At 43.8% G+C, this 14535-nt stretch overlaps 1 protein-coding gene across 1 annotated transcript in view; it reads right to left on the bottom strand.

The window, feature by feature from the left end:
- LOC142200556 (dynein axonemal heavy chain 5-like) overlaps positions 1-14535 on the bottom strand; it is a 384102-nt gene that overhangs the window by 346977 nt on the left and 22590 nt on the right. Inside the window, exons 4-5 of the mRNA XM_075270991.1 lie at positions 12599-12673; positions 12401-12502 (exon numbers count right to left, since the gene is read on the bottom strand). Coding sequence (XP_075127092.1) covers positions 12401-12502; positions 12599-12673 — 177 coding nt within the window. The remainder of the gene's footprint in view (positions 1-12400; positions 12503-12598; positions 12674-14535) is intronic.

Below are 14535 nucleotides of genomic sequence, written 5' to 3' on the forward strand. Positions count from 1 at the left end.
GGACAGACACTGACAGTAAAGGACACTACATGATGCCCCATTTACAATAATGCAAATTGTAACGGACACAACTAGCGTCCGACAGTTAGTGTCCGATGCGATTGTCCATGCAGGATTTTGCGCGGACAATCTTGCGGACAATAGTATCGGACACTAGCTGTGTCCGTTACAATTTGCATTATGTTAAATGGGACATCATGTAGTGTCCTTTACTGTCCATGTCTGTCCTTATGTGTCCGTTTACAAACATGTCTGATTTTTCAAGTGGACAGCTAAATCCTACATGTTTTTTTTTCTCCATATTTTAATAACTTATTAAAAATTTTGATTTTTTTTTCTAGAAATCATCATGTTCTGACACCTGTAACTTTTTTATATTTCAGTGTACCAAGCTGTGTAAGGTGTAGAGATGAGCGAACAGCATTCGACTGAATACATGTTCGATCGGATATCAGGCTGTTCGAAATGTTCGATTCCAGTCGAACACCACGTAGCAAACTCACTAAAAATTTGATTCCCCTTCCACCTTTCCTGGCGCTTTTTTTGCACCAATAACTGTGCAGGGGAGGTGGGACAGGAACTACTACAACGGAGGCATTGAAAAAAAAAAAAAAATCGGAAAAAGTAATTGGCTGGCTAAATCAGGTGACCTCCAATTTATACGAACAGTGGATTTAATATCCGGGTCATATGAGACTGTGAACTATGTGACTGTGAGACAGGGATAGATGTACTGGCAGGGTTAGCTAGAGATTACCTTTATTTAGGTGGGAATGTTACTCACACAGCTCTTTGGGGCTCTATCACTGTTACATCAAGTCATATACTCCAGTCACATCCAGAGTTGCAGTCACTATTCTGCTGTTACATCAGGTCTTATATTCCTGTCACAGCCAGTTCTGCTACATCTGAGATGTAGCAGGGTTCAGCACACAGTCAGCTCTGCTGCATCTGAGGGTGTAGCAGAGCACAGTGTGCGCTCAACACTGCTACATCTGAGATCGGACCAGAATGGAGACTGCTGTGGACTTATCTTAGACTCTTCCTCCTCACAGACGAGCCTCCGGCAGAACCAGCATTAATTGGCCGAATGCTGTACTCTGTAAGGCATTCGGCCAATCAACGCTGGTCAATGCATTCCTATGGGAAAAAGTCAGCTCCCGCATATCGCAAGCTGACAGGGATCCCTACGTAATACAGTGACTTGGGCATGTTAGAGGCCCCCAGACATGCTTCCCCTGCTGTCCCAGTTGCATTCCAGGGTGTTGGCATCATTTCCTGGGGTGTCATAGTGGACTTGGTGACCCTCTTGAGTCGAATAGTGGTTTCCCCCTTAACGAGTATTTTTCCCCATAGACTATAATGGGGTTCGATATTCCATCAAACAGTCGAGTATTGAGTGCCTACTCGAATCAAATTTCGAACTTCGAACATTTCACGGTTTGCTCATCTCTAGTAAGGTGTCTTTTTGCGGGACAATATGTAGTTTTTATTGATACCAATGTATGATGCTTTGATCACTTTCTATTGTATTTTTTTTTTTAGGAAGACAAAAATCGGCAAAAAAAAGAAGCCAAATTTCTTTTTTTCCTGCCATAGTGTTTACACAGTGTTTGGAAAAAATGTTTTTATATTTTAATAGTTTGTGCATTTTTAGACTTAGCGATGCCTAATGTGTTTAGGTTTAATTTTATTTTCTTATATTTATATGCGATGTAGGGAAATGGGGGTAATTTAAAATTAGGGTATTTTTTATATTTTTTTAAAAACTATTATTTTATTTTTTTATCCCAGGAGGCTTGAGCCTGTGATCTTTAGATCACCTGTGCCAGAGACTGTAATATTACTGTATTGCAACCTATAGCAATTGCTATTTGCTATGTATCGAAGCCTGCTGTACGTGTACGTCACATGTATGTCCTGCTGCGCGTAGGGGCGAAAGGGAGTCTGTCAGCAGGAAAATCATTATCAAAGTAATGACAGTACCTTGTAGAGCTGCCTCTTCTACATGCTCCAAAGATGCCTTTCTTATTCTGCATTGCAGCTCCATTTTCATGAAAATCAGTATTTTATTCTTACGTAAATTATCTTAAAAGGGATTTAGGGGGTTTCCTGTCCTGCCAGGGCTTCAATTCCCACTCCAAATAACTGCTCTTCACTTCTAAGTATGACAAAGTAGGATTGACCAATCAAGCAGTGGGGGAATGAGCTGGGTAGTTATCTAGATTGGAGAGTCAAGCTCAGTAGGAGCAGAATCCCCCTTTAAAGCCCTTTTCAGCTAATTTGCATAAGAATAAAATGCAGATTTTCGTGAAAAATGGAGCAATGTAGAATAAGAAAACCATATTAGGAAAGTGTAGAAGCAGCCCATTGACAATAAAGAGTGCTGTAGCTTTTCATCGTGGTGTCCATCATTCTTCAAAATGAAATAATGTAATTATATTGTGTTATTTCATTGAGGACGTTTGGGGGAGTCAGAAAAGTAGTGAAAACAGCTACAAAGAGAGTATATGGGTATTAATTGTCAGTAAAATGGTTAATAGAGATTTTTTTTCATAGTCTACCTATATTAGCCTATCAGTCTGCACTAAGTGTCCCAGTGTCCCTATTGTAGCACACCCTTTATGTGCTGATTGCTGTCAGAGCCCTCTCTCTACAACTTATGTACGTAACTTACTATACTTACTGTATAAACTGTGCATCTATTATATGTAGTGACATAACTAAAGGCTCATGGGCTCTCATGCAAAAGCTGAGCTAGAGACGTTCTGTATAACTTCTCTCAACTATCAGCCATACATTTTAACAGCATTTACATTTCATTTCTCTTTTCTTTATCTGGGCACTGACCACTATGAAGACTTGTTCACAACAAGTCTATGTATACAAGCTTTCCATCATTCCCATTCATGGTCAGTGTACCCCACAGAGAAATCATGCCCCCTTTTTTGCCAAAGACGACCGCCACAGAATCCCTCCTTGACCATATGCTGACCAACTGCCACTTTTGCCCTTGGAAGATGAGGTTCAAATAAAAAAAATACAATAAAAAGGTTTAAATAGAACAAAAGACACAAAAAGAGAAAGCCAAGAATAAAAATACAATTGATGCAATTGGTACAAGATGAAGGCACATATTGAGCCCCACAGTTATAACAGTTTATCTCCACCTCCCAATGGTCTACAATTAGATATTTCACATGATAGGAGACCAGTAATCTACTGTATATATACTAAGTAATCAATAATAATGAAAACCAGAAACTGTTACATTCTTATAATGTAATATTACCCAGTGGAGCAAATTTACTAATATTTCATAAGTAATAGATTTACTAAAAGTTTTAGACAAATTTATCAACGTGAATGATATGGTTTGAAAAATCTGGCATATGGTTAGACTGTCTAGTATTATATTATAACATTTTCTGGCATTCTTTTTCTTGCAAGGCATAAAAGTGCCTATAATAATTATAAATGTAGTGTGAAGCAGGTTAGACAGATTTCTGGTGCATTTTGCTTGAGTAATCTCCCCCATGTTATACTGCACATGTAGTACCAAAATTATTCACTAGGTGGGAAACAAGTCCACATTAACAAAAACATAAACAATGGGAGGAATAAGGACACATAGCAGGCTAAGGGCTCGTTCACATCTGCGGCCCGGTCTCCGTACTTAGGTTTCCGTTTCCTGCCTAAAACACAGGCAGGATACGGAAACCTGCAGGAGACTTTCTCACCCATTCATTTGAATGGGTGAGAAAGCTGTCCGGCCGTGCGCGACGGTGAGCGTTTTGCGCTCTCCGCCGCGAAACCGGGTTTTATAATCCGGACACAGAGTCGGACATGCAGTACTCTGTGTCCGGATAAAAAAATCCGGTTTCGCGGCGGAGAGCGCAAAACGCTCACGGCCGGACCCGGTCTGTGGTTTCCGTCTTCTGGCATGCAGAAGACGGAAACCACAGAACGGAGACCCCAGACGCAGGTGTGAACCCAGCGTAAGAAAGCAAAATTTCTAAAGCAATATAATTTAGGAAAAATCTTCAATTTACATAAACTACCAGTATAGATAGAATCCTTGAGATGGAACAACCCCTTTAAAACCATTCCTGCAACTAACTGACTTGTAAACCGCAGGCCTGTATTGTCTTGCCGCTTACATGACACCGAGAACAGACAGCACCTCTGCTCTCGGCACAGGCGGGCCCAATGTCATCATAGCATTGCGCCTCCTGAACCTAGATGCAGGCATCCTATGTATGGACCCTGTGCATAGAGTAGAGGAGAAGAGGTAATAATAATAATAATAAATTTTATTTATATAGCGCCAACATATTCCTCAGCACTGTACAATTTGTTGGGTTCAAATACAGACAGATCCATAACAAAGAACGTCATTTCACACAATGGGACTGAGAGTAGATTCAGTAGAATCTCATCCACTTTGTAGGATCTGTAAAGTTCTGCATTTTTTTCCACGGTATTTACACCATGACCAGCCACACCACGGCATTTACGTTACGTGCAGCCCCAGCCTTAAGGAGTTTTCCACTTCATTTTTATTGATGTTCTATCATCAATAAGAGATAAGCGATTCCCCACTGACCAGCAGTATGAAGGGGCTATGGTGCCTGTTTATATCACATGGCTGTCTGTGTATAGTGACCTTGTGATGTAATTACAGTCTTGTCACATAGACGTTTTTAAGATGAAACTGTAGTTACATTACATGGCCACTATGGCCACAGTTCATTCAAACAGATGATGCTGGGGGTACAAGGTATTGGAACCCCACTATTTATTTATTTTTTTGCCCTTTTAAATTAGGAAACACCTGTTGTATTACTAATAAGAGGCACTATTTAAAGGGAAGTTATTAATTTAAAGATGCACTTGGGGCAGTGGCGTAACTAGGATTGGCTAGGCCCCAAAGCAAACATTTGACATGGCCCCTCCACCACCATCCTGACCCCGATCGACCACCCCCAAAATCCCCTCCCCCCCAACAAACCAGTATTATGTGCACAGTACTATGCCCCATAGTGGCCCCTGTACACAGTATTATGCCCCTTGTTGACCACCCATGAACAATTATTATAATCTGGGTTCTTTTCAGACCAGAGTATAATCAGGGCTGGCGTTAGGGGGGGGGGGGGGGGGGCAAACTGCCGCCGCAGCTTAAGGGTCCCCCTGTGCTGTGCTGCCTAATATTTCACTGTCTGTCCCCTGTTCTTACTCTCAGGTCACTGAGTGTGCAGCGGCCGCTGGACTGTGCAGTCATTTGTAGCTGCGCAGAGACCGTGCAAGCAGGGAGGGCTCTATATGAGCTCAGCTACTGTGTGTGATGTTACGAGCAAGAGACTGTAGAAGCCCCTCCTCCACTCCAGCCTCCAGATCAGCAGGGGGCGCGGGGTGCAGACAGATTACTTAATTACATCAGTGCACACTGTCTGCTGATAACAGGGGCTAGGGTCCTGACTCCTGCTGGGCTAGGTAAATGTCAGAATGCAGTGGATAGCATCCTGACGTGAGGAGGAGCCAGTAGTACTGAGAGAGAAGCAGGTGCTCTGCAGCACCAACAGTGAAAAAAAGAATATAAAAGGTATCTATTACCCTTAGAAAGCATATACAGCCATTATTGTCAACCTGAATCTGCAGCCAAGTGTTTTTAATAAAAATTAAAGTGTTCTTAGTTATGAGATCAGTTGGGGGAATGACCACATGGAACTTCACTGACGAGGAAAATGCTGAATGGAATGGTAGTCGTGGAACATGCACCCATCTCTATTTGATTCAATAGGTGCGCCAAACATAGCTAACATTTCCATTGAAATGAATGTAGCAGGGTGCATGTTGCACGACTACCATTCCATTCAGCATTTTCCTGATCTGTGGGGGTCTGAGAGGTTATAGTGATCCATGTTTAAAGACGACCTTTCATCACTTGGGGCACATGCGGTTTTATATACCTCTAGAAAGCCGATACCATAGCTCTTCTCCATCAGAAGGGCATTTCTGACAGTCAGTCAGTATAGCCATTCCTCACAGCAGAGCCTATAGCACTCTACTGTGAAAGCAGGGAGGGACGCCATGCCCCCCCGTACTCGTCTATGGACGAATACTGTGAGGAGAGGGAGGAGGAATTCAGCGCACTGTCAGCTTTCTAGCGGTATATAAAACCGCATGTGCCCCAAATGGTGAAAAGTCCTCTTTAAGGTGTTATGAAAACCTCTAAAAGTTCCCGTTAACATCTGCGTAGAGTATTTCGCTCAGGCAGTCCACTTGGGGACCCCTGAATGGAAACCTATATGCATTAAAAAGCGGTTACCAGGGAAACCCACGGACCCCATAGGGGACCGTGTGGTTTCCACTCAGTTTCCGCATGAATAACATGTGGAGAGAAAAGTCCTGCAAGCAGCACTTTTATAGTCTACGGGGTCCGTGTGGTTTTCTTAGGTAACCGCTTTGTAATGCGTATAGGTTTGCGTTCATGGGGTGCCCAAGCAGACTCCCCAAAGGGAAACCCAAATGCAGATGTGGCGTAGGCAGCGGAAAAGCCACAGAAAAAGCGCAGCAGTCACTGTGTATGTGATGGGATTCTAGTGAATACCAACCCCACAGTACAGGAAAATACACGCTGCGGACACATAGCGATTTCCAGAGCCAGACTTTATATGTGAAAAGTACTGCAGGACACTATGCAGGGCCTTAGGCTTAGTTCACAGGGGCGCGGAATAGCGTATTTTGATCCTGATTTGGGACCAAAATACGCCTGGCGTGACTGTCAGTCGAGGCTTCCCGCTCCGAAAAAGGCCCAAAATGAATGGGCTCAATGAGCCACGGAATCCGCCTGAAGAAAGGGCAGCTCGCTTCTTTTTTCCGCTCACAGAAAAAAGATTGCTAGTGGTCTCCATAGACCACCATTGTGAGGGGGTGGATCATGACATGGATTCTGTGCCATAATGCCCCCCCCACCCCCCGTGCCCGTGTGAACGAGCCCTTAGCCTAAAAAGGCTGTCCAAAATAAAGATTTTTTCTTTTACGCATCTATATGAATCCAGCCATTAAGATGCAGAATTAAAAAGTTCTATTAATAATGTGTCATTTATATTACACTGAATTTATTTAATATAATTAAAAATCTAGTTTAAAATGATTTTATGTGTATTCAATTACTGAATAGTGACATTGGTACGGTATTTTAGAATTTAGGGCCCCACTCGCAGTCTTGCCCAGGGCCCCATTTTGCCTAAAACCGGCCCTGATTATAATGATCGGAGACCCAGGGGCGGATACACACATAAAATTTTTTTTTAAATAAATAAAAAAAACTTACTTCTCCCTGAGTACTATGGTTAAAGCGGCCCTGGATACTTACCTTTCCCCCTACGCCAAACAGCAGCACAAGATGGGGTATTCCTGCCCCTGTGTGCTGTTAGGACAGGTGGAACTTTTAATTAGCTAACAGTTTTTCCCCCTATAAGAGGCCAGAGCGACCTCCTCCCCCCTGTGTTTTTTTCTGTCCTGTGCGACTGGACAGGTGGAGGAGGCTGTGGCCTCCTCTATGGTTTAGAATAAGGTGTCTTAGATCCTTTCTTCTCTTTCCCTTCTTTCTGAGTGAAAGATCTAGGTTTATACTGCAGGTTACTGACTTTTTCAGCTGCAGTTCATTTACTGCCCTGCAGTAAGGTAAGCCGTGTCCTCTTTCAGCTTTCCCTCTGTGTTCACTGCAGAGACTAAAAGCACTAATTTCTATTTGCTATGGGCACTCTGTCAACTTCACAATATCGAAGTCGATTCACCGCCATTATGGTAATATCCAACCAAATTTTTGTATTTCTTGCGGTTTTTCAATGTGCATTTAATTCCTAAGCGGGGACTATATGCTGTGAACCTAAAAGAAGGGTTCATATACCTATGTACTATCATTACTTATTAGGTGCATATTTGCTTATTGCTCACATGATGGTGGATGCTCTAAGGCAATTTGTTCTAAGGTTATGCATGTCTGCACTGCTGTCAGTACGGGGTCCTCCAGCTAGGAGCCCTTCATTTATTGTTGTCATCTCCTGGGTGAAGGAGTACATGCAGATTTCTGGTAAGGTTCCCTCTCCCAGTTTTCATAAGAGGTCTTACTTAGAAATAGAAGCCCTAGTGGCTCAAGCTGTAGGGTTACAGACTTGTATGCCTGAATCCACAGTATCCTGGGTTCAATCCCAGTTGCACTTTCCGCTCTTCTAGGGACCTGGTTATAACAAGATCCTCTATTAAAGTAATTCCTTAAAGGGGCCTCTAGGCTCCGCCCTCAGATGCAGCCTCCTGTCCCGCAATGGGACTTGGCTGCGGTTCTTCAGGGGCTTTGTTCTCCCCCGTTTGAACTCTTAACAGAAGTGGACTGGAGATATCTCTCCTACAAGGTAACCTTCTTGTTGGCAATTACCTCTGCCAAAAGGATTGGAGAATTACAAGCTTTGGCTGCCTCGGAGCCATTCATTACCTTTTTCCCTGATAGGGTTCAACTTGGGTTCATCCAGGGATTTTGTCCTAGGGTCGCATATATCTGCGCATATATTTGGATTGTACAGCTTCCTTTCGAAGAACCTGCTCATCAATACCTACGGCCGTAACAAAGGTGTTAAAGCCACCCTGTCAAGATGGATCAGGGAGGCCATCGCTTGCTCTCTTCGCGCTCAAGACCTACCAGTACCGGAATTGGACCAACTTCCCGGTCAGAGAGACGCTCGCTCTCCTTAGAGCAGATATGTTTCGCTGCTTCCTGGAGTTTTCATCTGATGTTCGCCAGACACTGCAGATTGGACTGGCGCAGCTCAGAGGCCACAGCCTTCGGACATTCTGTCTTGGCATCTGCTTGCCAAGATCTCCCACCCTAGTTGGGATTTTACTTGCTAGATCCCCATCTTGTGCTGCTGTTTGGCGTAGGGGGAATGGAAGATTATAAAGATAATCTGTTTTCCCTTAGCCCAAACAGCAGCACAAGGCTCCCTCCCATTGTTTATGGTAATGTTTGTATTGTTATATTGCCTTTTATACTTTTTGACTAACACAGGGGGGGAGGAGGTCGCTCTGGCCTCTTATAGGGGGAAAAACTGTTAGCTAATTAAAAGTTCCACCTGTCCTAACAGCACACAGGGGCAGGAATACCCCATCTTGTGCTGCTGTTTGGGCTAAGGGAAAACAGATTATCTTTATAATCTTCCATTATCAAGTACATATCAATGCGGGAAACCCTTCTGTATGTTTCCTCCTCTTATGTATCACGATGACAAAGGGAATTCAGCTAGCAGTTTAGAGCATAAATTCAGGTGAACAAGTCCTGTGCTAAATTTGCAGAATACACATAGGGTATTACAGATAGTAATGATGTAACGCCCTGTGTTTTTTCCCTAGCTATTATTGATCAGTTGGATTACATAGAATTCTGGTCTCCTACCATATGACGTATCAAATTGTAGAATATTGGGAGTTGGTAATTAGAGATGAGCGAACACTAAAATGTTCGAGGTTCGAAATTCGATTCGAACAGCCGCTCACTGTTCGAGTGTTCGAATGGGTTTCGAACCCCATTATAGTCTATGGGGAACATAAACTCGTTAAGGGGGAAACCCAAATTCGTGTCTGGAGGGTCACCAAGTCCACTATGACACCCCAGGAAATGATACCAACACCCTGGAATGACACTGGGACAGCAGGGGAAGCATGTCTGGGGGCATAAAAGTCACTTTATTTCATGGAAATCCCTGTCAGTTTGCGATTTTCGCAAGCTAACTTTTCCCCATAGAAATGCATTGGCCAGTGCTGATTGGCCAGAGTACGGAACTCGACCAATCAGCGCTGGCTCTGCTGGAGGAGGCGGAGTCTAAGATCGCTCCACACCAGTCTCCATTCAGGTCCGACCTTAGACTCCGCCTCCTCCGGCAGAGCCAGCGCTGATTGGCCGAAGGCTGGCCAATGCATTCCTATGCGAATGCAGACTTAGCAGTGCTGAGTCAGTTTTGCTCAACTACACATCTGATGCACACTCGGCACTGCTACATCAGATGTAGCAATCTGATGTAGCAGAGCCGAGGGTGCACTAGAACCCCTGTGCAAACTCAGTTCACGCTAATAGAATGCATTGGCCAGCGCTGATTGGCCAATGCATTCTATTAGCCCGATGAAGTAGAGCTGAATGTGTGTGCTAAGCACACACATTCAGCACTGCTTCATCACGCCAATACAATGCATTAGCCAGTGCTGATTGGCCAGAGTACGGAATTCGGCCAATCAGCGCTGGCTCTGCTGGAGGAGGCGGAGTCTAAGGTCGGACCTGAATGGAGACTGGTGTGGAGCGATCTTAGACTCCGCCTCCTCCAGCAGAGCCAGCGCTGATTGGTCGAGTTCCGTACTCTGGCCAATCAGCGCTGGCCAATGCATTCTATTAGCCCGATGAAGTAGAGCTGAATGTGTGTGCTTAGCACACACATTCAGCTCTACTTCATCAGGCTAATAGAATACATTGGCCAATCAGCGCTGGCCAATGCATTCTATTAGCTTGATGAAGTAGTGTGCACAAGGGTTCAAGCGCACCCTCGGCTCTGATGTAGCAGAGCTGAGGGTGCACAAGGGTTCAAGTGCACCCTCGGCTCTCCTACATCAGAGCCGAGGGTGCGCTTGAACCCTTGTGCAGCCTCGGCTCTGCTACATCAGAGCCGAGGGTGCGCTTGAACCCTTGTGCACACTCTGCTTCATCAAGCTAATAGAATGCATTGGCCAGCACTGATTGGCCAGAGTACGGAATTCGGCCAATCAGCGCTGGCCAATGCATCCCTATGGGAAAAAGTTTATCTCACAAAAATCACAATTACACACCCGATAGAGCCCCAAAAAGTTATTTTTAATAACATTCCCCCCTAAATAAAGGTTATCCCTAGCTATCCCTGCCTGTACAGCTATCCCTGTCTCATAGTCACAAAGTTCACATTCTCATATGACCCGGATTTGAAATCCACTATTCGTCTAAAATGGAGGTCACCTGATTTCGGCAGCCAATGACTTTTTCCAATTTTTTTCAATGCCCCCGGTGTCGTAGTTCCTGTCCCACCTCCCCTGCGCTGTTATTGGTGCAAAAAAGGCGCCAGGGAAGGTGGGAGGGGAATCGAATTTTGGCGCACTTTACCACGTGGTGTTCGATTCGATTCGAACATGGCGAACACCCTGATATCCGATCGAACATGTGTTCGATAGAACACTGTTCGCTCATCTCTATTGGTAATAAATTGTTAGGGCCCCTTCACACGGCTTTACGAGCGCTCCCATTGAAGTGAATGGGAAGTATTTAGAAGCGCTCGTGTGTACGGCTCGGAATGAGCCGAGCGCTTACGCCGTGTGAAGGGGCCCTTAGAAATGTGGGGCTTCATATGTACCTTGAGCTAGGATTGCCATCTACTCATCTGTCTATGGATTATTACTATGTATTTCGTTATGCATTCCTGGAGCAGTGTTTCTAACTTTAGAGACCCCAGTGCCGAGTAAATATGCCCAAAGTGACTACCTCGGCACAAGTGCAGGAGATTGCTGACCCCTGTGCTATAACCTACTAGGGATCATATTATGTGTGGATAAATTAACATTTTATATTTGATGACAGCTGTTCTTTAAAGGGACTCTTTCATCAGAACCCAACCTATCAATCCAGCATATCATACCCTTGTGAATGGCCGTCTCTGTTGCTAAGATATTGTCATGCAAAAGAGCTCTTTGGCACAATAAAGGTATAGCTGCTTACCTCTTTGGAGCAACAGCAAATAGTTAATTTGCATTTTGACAAAAGCAGAAATATCTCAGTAATGGAGCCACCAATTCACACCATATGATTTAGGTGACCCTAATGTATCTATCTGCAGGGTTGATACGGTATGTTGGGTTCTAGAGACAGACTCTTATAATCAGCATTAGGCCGGGTTCACATGGAGTATTTTGGTTCGTAATGTGGAACGTAGACGCCGCGGGATCTTTTGCGGGCCGTATACGCTCCCATTGTTTTCAATGGGAGCCGGTACCGTATACGCGGCGCTATTTTGCGGCCGCCGCAAAATCACAGCCGCAAAATAGCGCTGTGTATACGGTACTGGCTCCCATTGAAAACAATGGGAGCGTATACGGCCCACAAAAGATCCCGCAGCGTCTACGTTCCACATTACAAACCAAAATACTCCATGTGAACCTGGTCTTAGTGTGGTGAGGATGACCTGTTTGCCCTTCTGGCTTATGTCATATCTGCAACCCCTATAGTTACACCAGTGATAATATTCTACCAGTAGATCTGTGGTATACTGTTCAGATGCTTACATTTCTGCATCATCCACTAAAATATTTATAGTGTGAAGTAAAGGATCTGTACCTCTTTGGAGCCCATGGTAATAAAAAGCTTCTTCTGCACATGTGTATAGGATGCATTCAGATTTGCTCCTTCTGCCCACATTGGAATGCTTGCCTTACTTGGCTATAAAATAAAATGAGGTTTACAAATGTTACATGTGAACTATGAGGTACTGAGACTTATATAATATGAAAATTAAAATGTACAGACAATCCATACCTGAGAAACTTCTTGGTAAAAAAAGATAAGTTTTTTGGATCCATTAGCAGCAAAAAAATCAGCTATCAAATTGAACTATAAAGAGGAGAAACACATGAATACAAGTTAATAACACATGAGGAGCGGTCAGGTCATGCATGAAATTTAGGGTTCCAAGTCTGAGCGTTACTGGGCAATGAATAATGTGCAATAATGCTCAGCATTTCATAACATAGTTAACATGTTGGCTTACGCTGGGTTCACACCAGTGTCTGGACTCCGTTATCAGGTTTCGGTCTTCTGCATGCAGAAGACGCAAACCTGTCATGCCGAGTACTGCATGTCCAACTCTGTGTCCAGTTTAAAAAAACCGGTTTAGCTGCGGAGAGCATAAAACGCTTACGGCTGGACACTTTTCAAACCCATTCAAATAAATGGGTTTGAAAGATGCCGGCAGGTTTCAGTCTCCTGCCCTGTTTTGTGCAGGAAACGTAAACCTGCAGAACGGAGTCCCGGACACAGATGTGAACCGAGCACTTTAGTGGTTAGCACTGATATCTTACTTCACTGGGCTCAAATCCAGCTAAGGACATCTGCATGGAGTTTGTATGTTCTCCCCATGTTTCAAGGTAGGCCATAAATAACTGAAACCCCACATTGCAGAAATACAACATCTTTGTCTACTACAGAAAAAAAAATGTTTTACAGAACCATCAAATTGAATAAAATTTAATTAAATTTACCTCATCCACACATTGCAGGAAAAAAAGATGTGGAACAGCCGTAAAACTCTAAAACGTGTGCGCTTCAAAAACATGGCCTGTTACTTTCAGCTGTGCAATCGGAAGAAAGTGCAGGGAAAATGCATCAAATGCTCAATGAAAAACACTGTGGAAAAAATACATTGTGATTCACCGCTATTTTTTTCCACAGGATTTTTTAGCTGCGTCTCACTGTTGGGCCTAATCCTTATCTCAATATACTATGCATCACACTATAAGGCTAAGACCCCATGTAGCAAGCCGCAGCAAAAAAGCGCTGTGGGAATAATCTCGGCGGCAACGCATCAGTTTTTCCCACAGCGGGAGTCGGGCGGCCACCATAGCTGCTGGGTGTCTGCTCCGGTGCCTCAGTGAATGCTAACTAAGGCACCATTTTCCCGGAGGCGCATGGGCGCCGCCATTTTGCCGGTGATCGCCGGCGCCTGGAGCATCCTCCAGGGCCGACGTCACGTTAGAATGACAGCCGGGGAGCCTTGTAAAGGCTCCCCGGCCTGTCTGCACTGCATAGAGCAGCCTGCAAGAGAAATGACGATTCTTTGCAATGTATCAGCATTGTAATGTATTGCATTAGTGATCAGACCCCTGGGGTTCAAGACCCCTAGGGAGTCTAATAAATGCAAAAAAAAAAAACCATTTAATTCAAATCACCCATATAAAAGTAGTTAAATACTGTGAAACACATAGATTTTAAGTATCCCTGTGTCCGAAAACGTCCGCTCTACTAAATCTATAAAAATATTTCTCCTGTACAGTAAACGCCGTAGCGGGAAAAAAAAAGTCAAAAGTGCCAAGACGCAATTTTTTCACTGTTTTGCCTCTGATAAGAATTTGAATAAAAAATGATTAAAGCAATAGCAATTCCCCAAAATAGTAGCGTTTTACCTTCTGTGGAAAAGTAGCAGAAAAAAAAAAAAGTGCTGCATTTTACAGTTCCAGCAAAGTGAACAAGATTCAGGTTGATCCCATCCACACATTGCGGGAAAAAAATGGTGCAGAACAGCTGCCTTTTTGACAGCATGTTAATTTCACCTGTGGAAACATTGCGCTCCACATACTTCTTAGTTAAATGTCCTGTATTACTATTTCCCTTTCATGTTATTTCTATGCATTTTGTTGCGGTCATCTGCTGACCAGAATTTGCATGCTGCACTCCCTTGTTCTTGTTAATAAAGTTTT

Source organism: Leptodactylus fuscus, chromosome 4, assembly GCF_031893055.1.
Source record: "Leptodactylus fuscus isolate aLepFus1 chromosome 4, aLepFus1.hap2, whole genome shotgun sequence".
Classification (NCBI taxonomy): Eukaryota; Metazoa; Chordata; class Amphibia; order Anura; family Leptodactylidae; genus Leptodactylus; species Leptodactylus fuscus.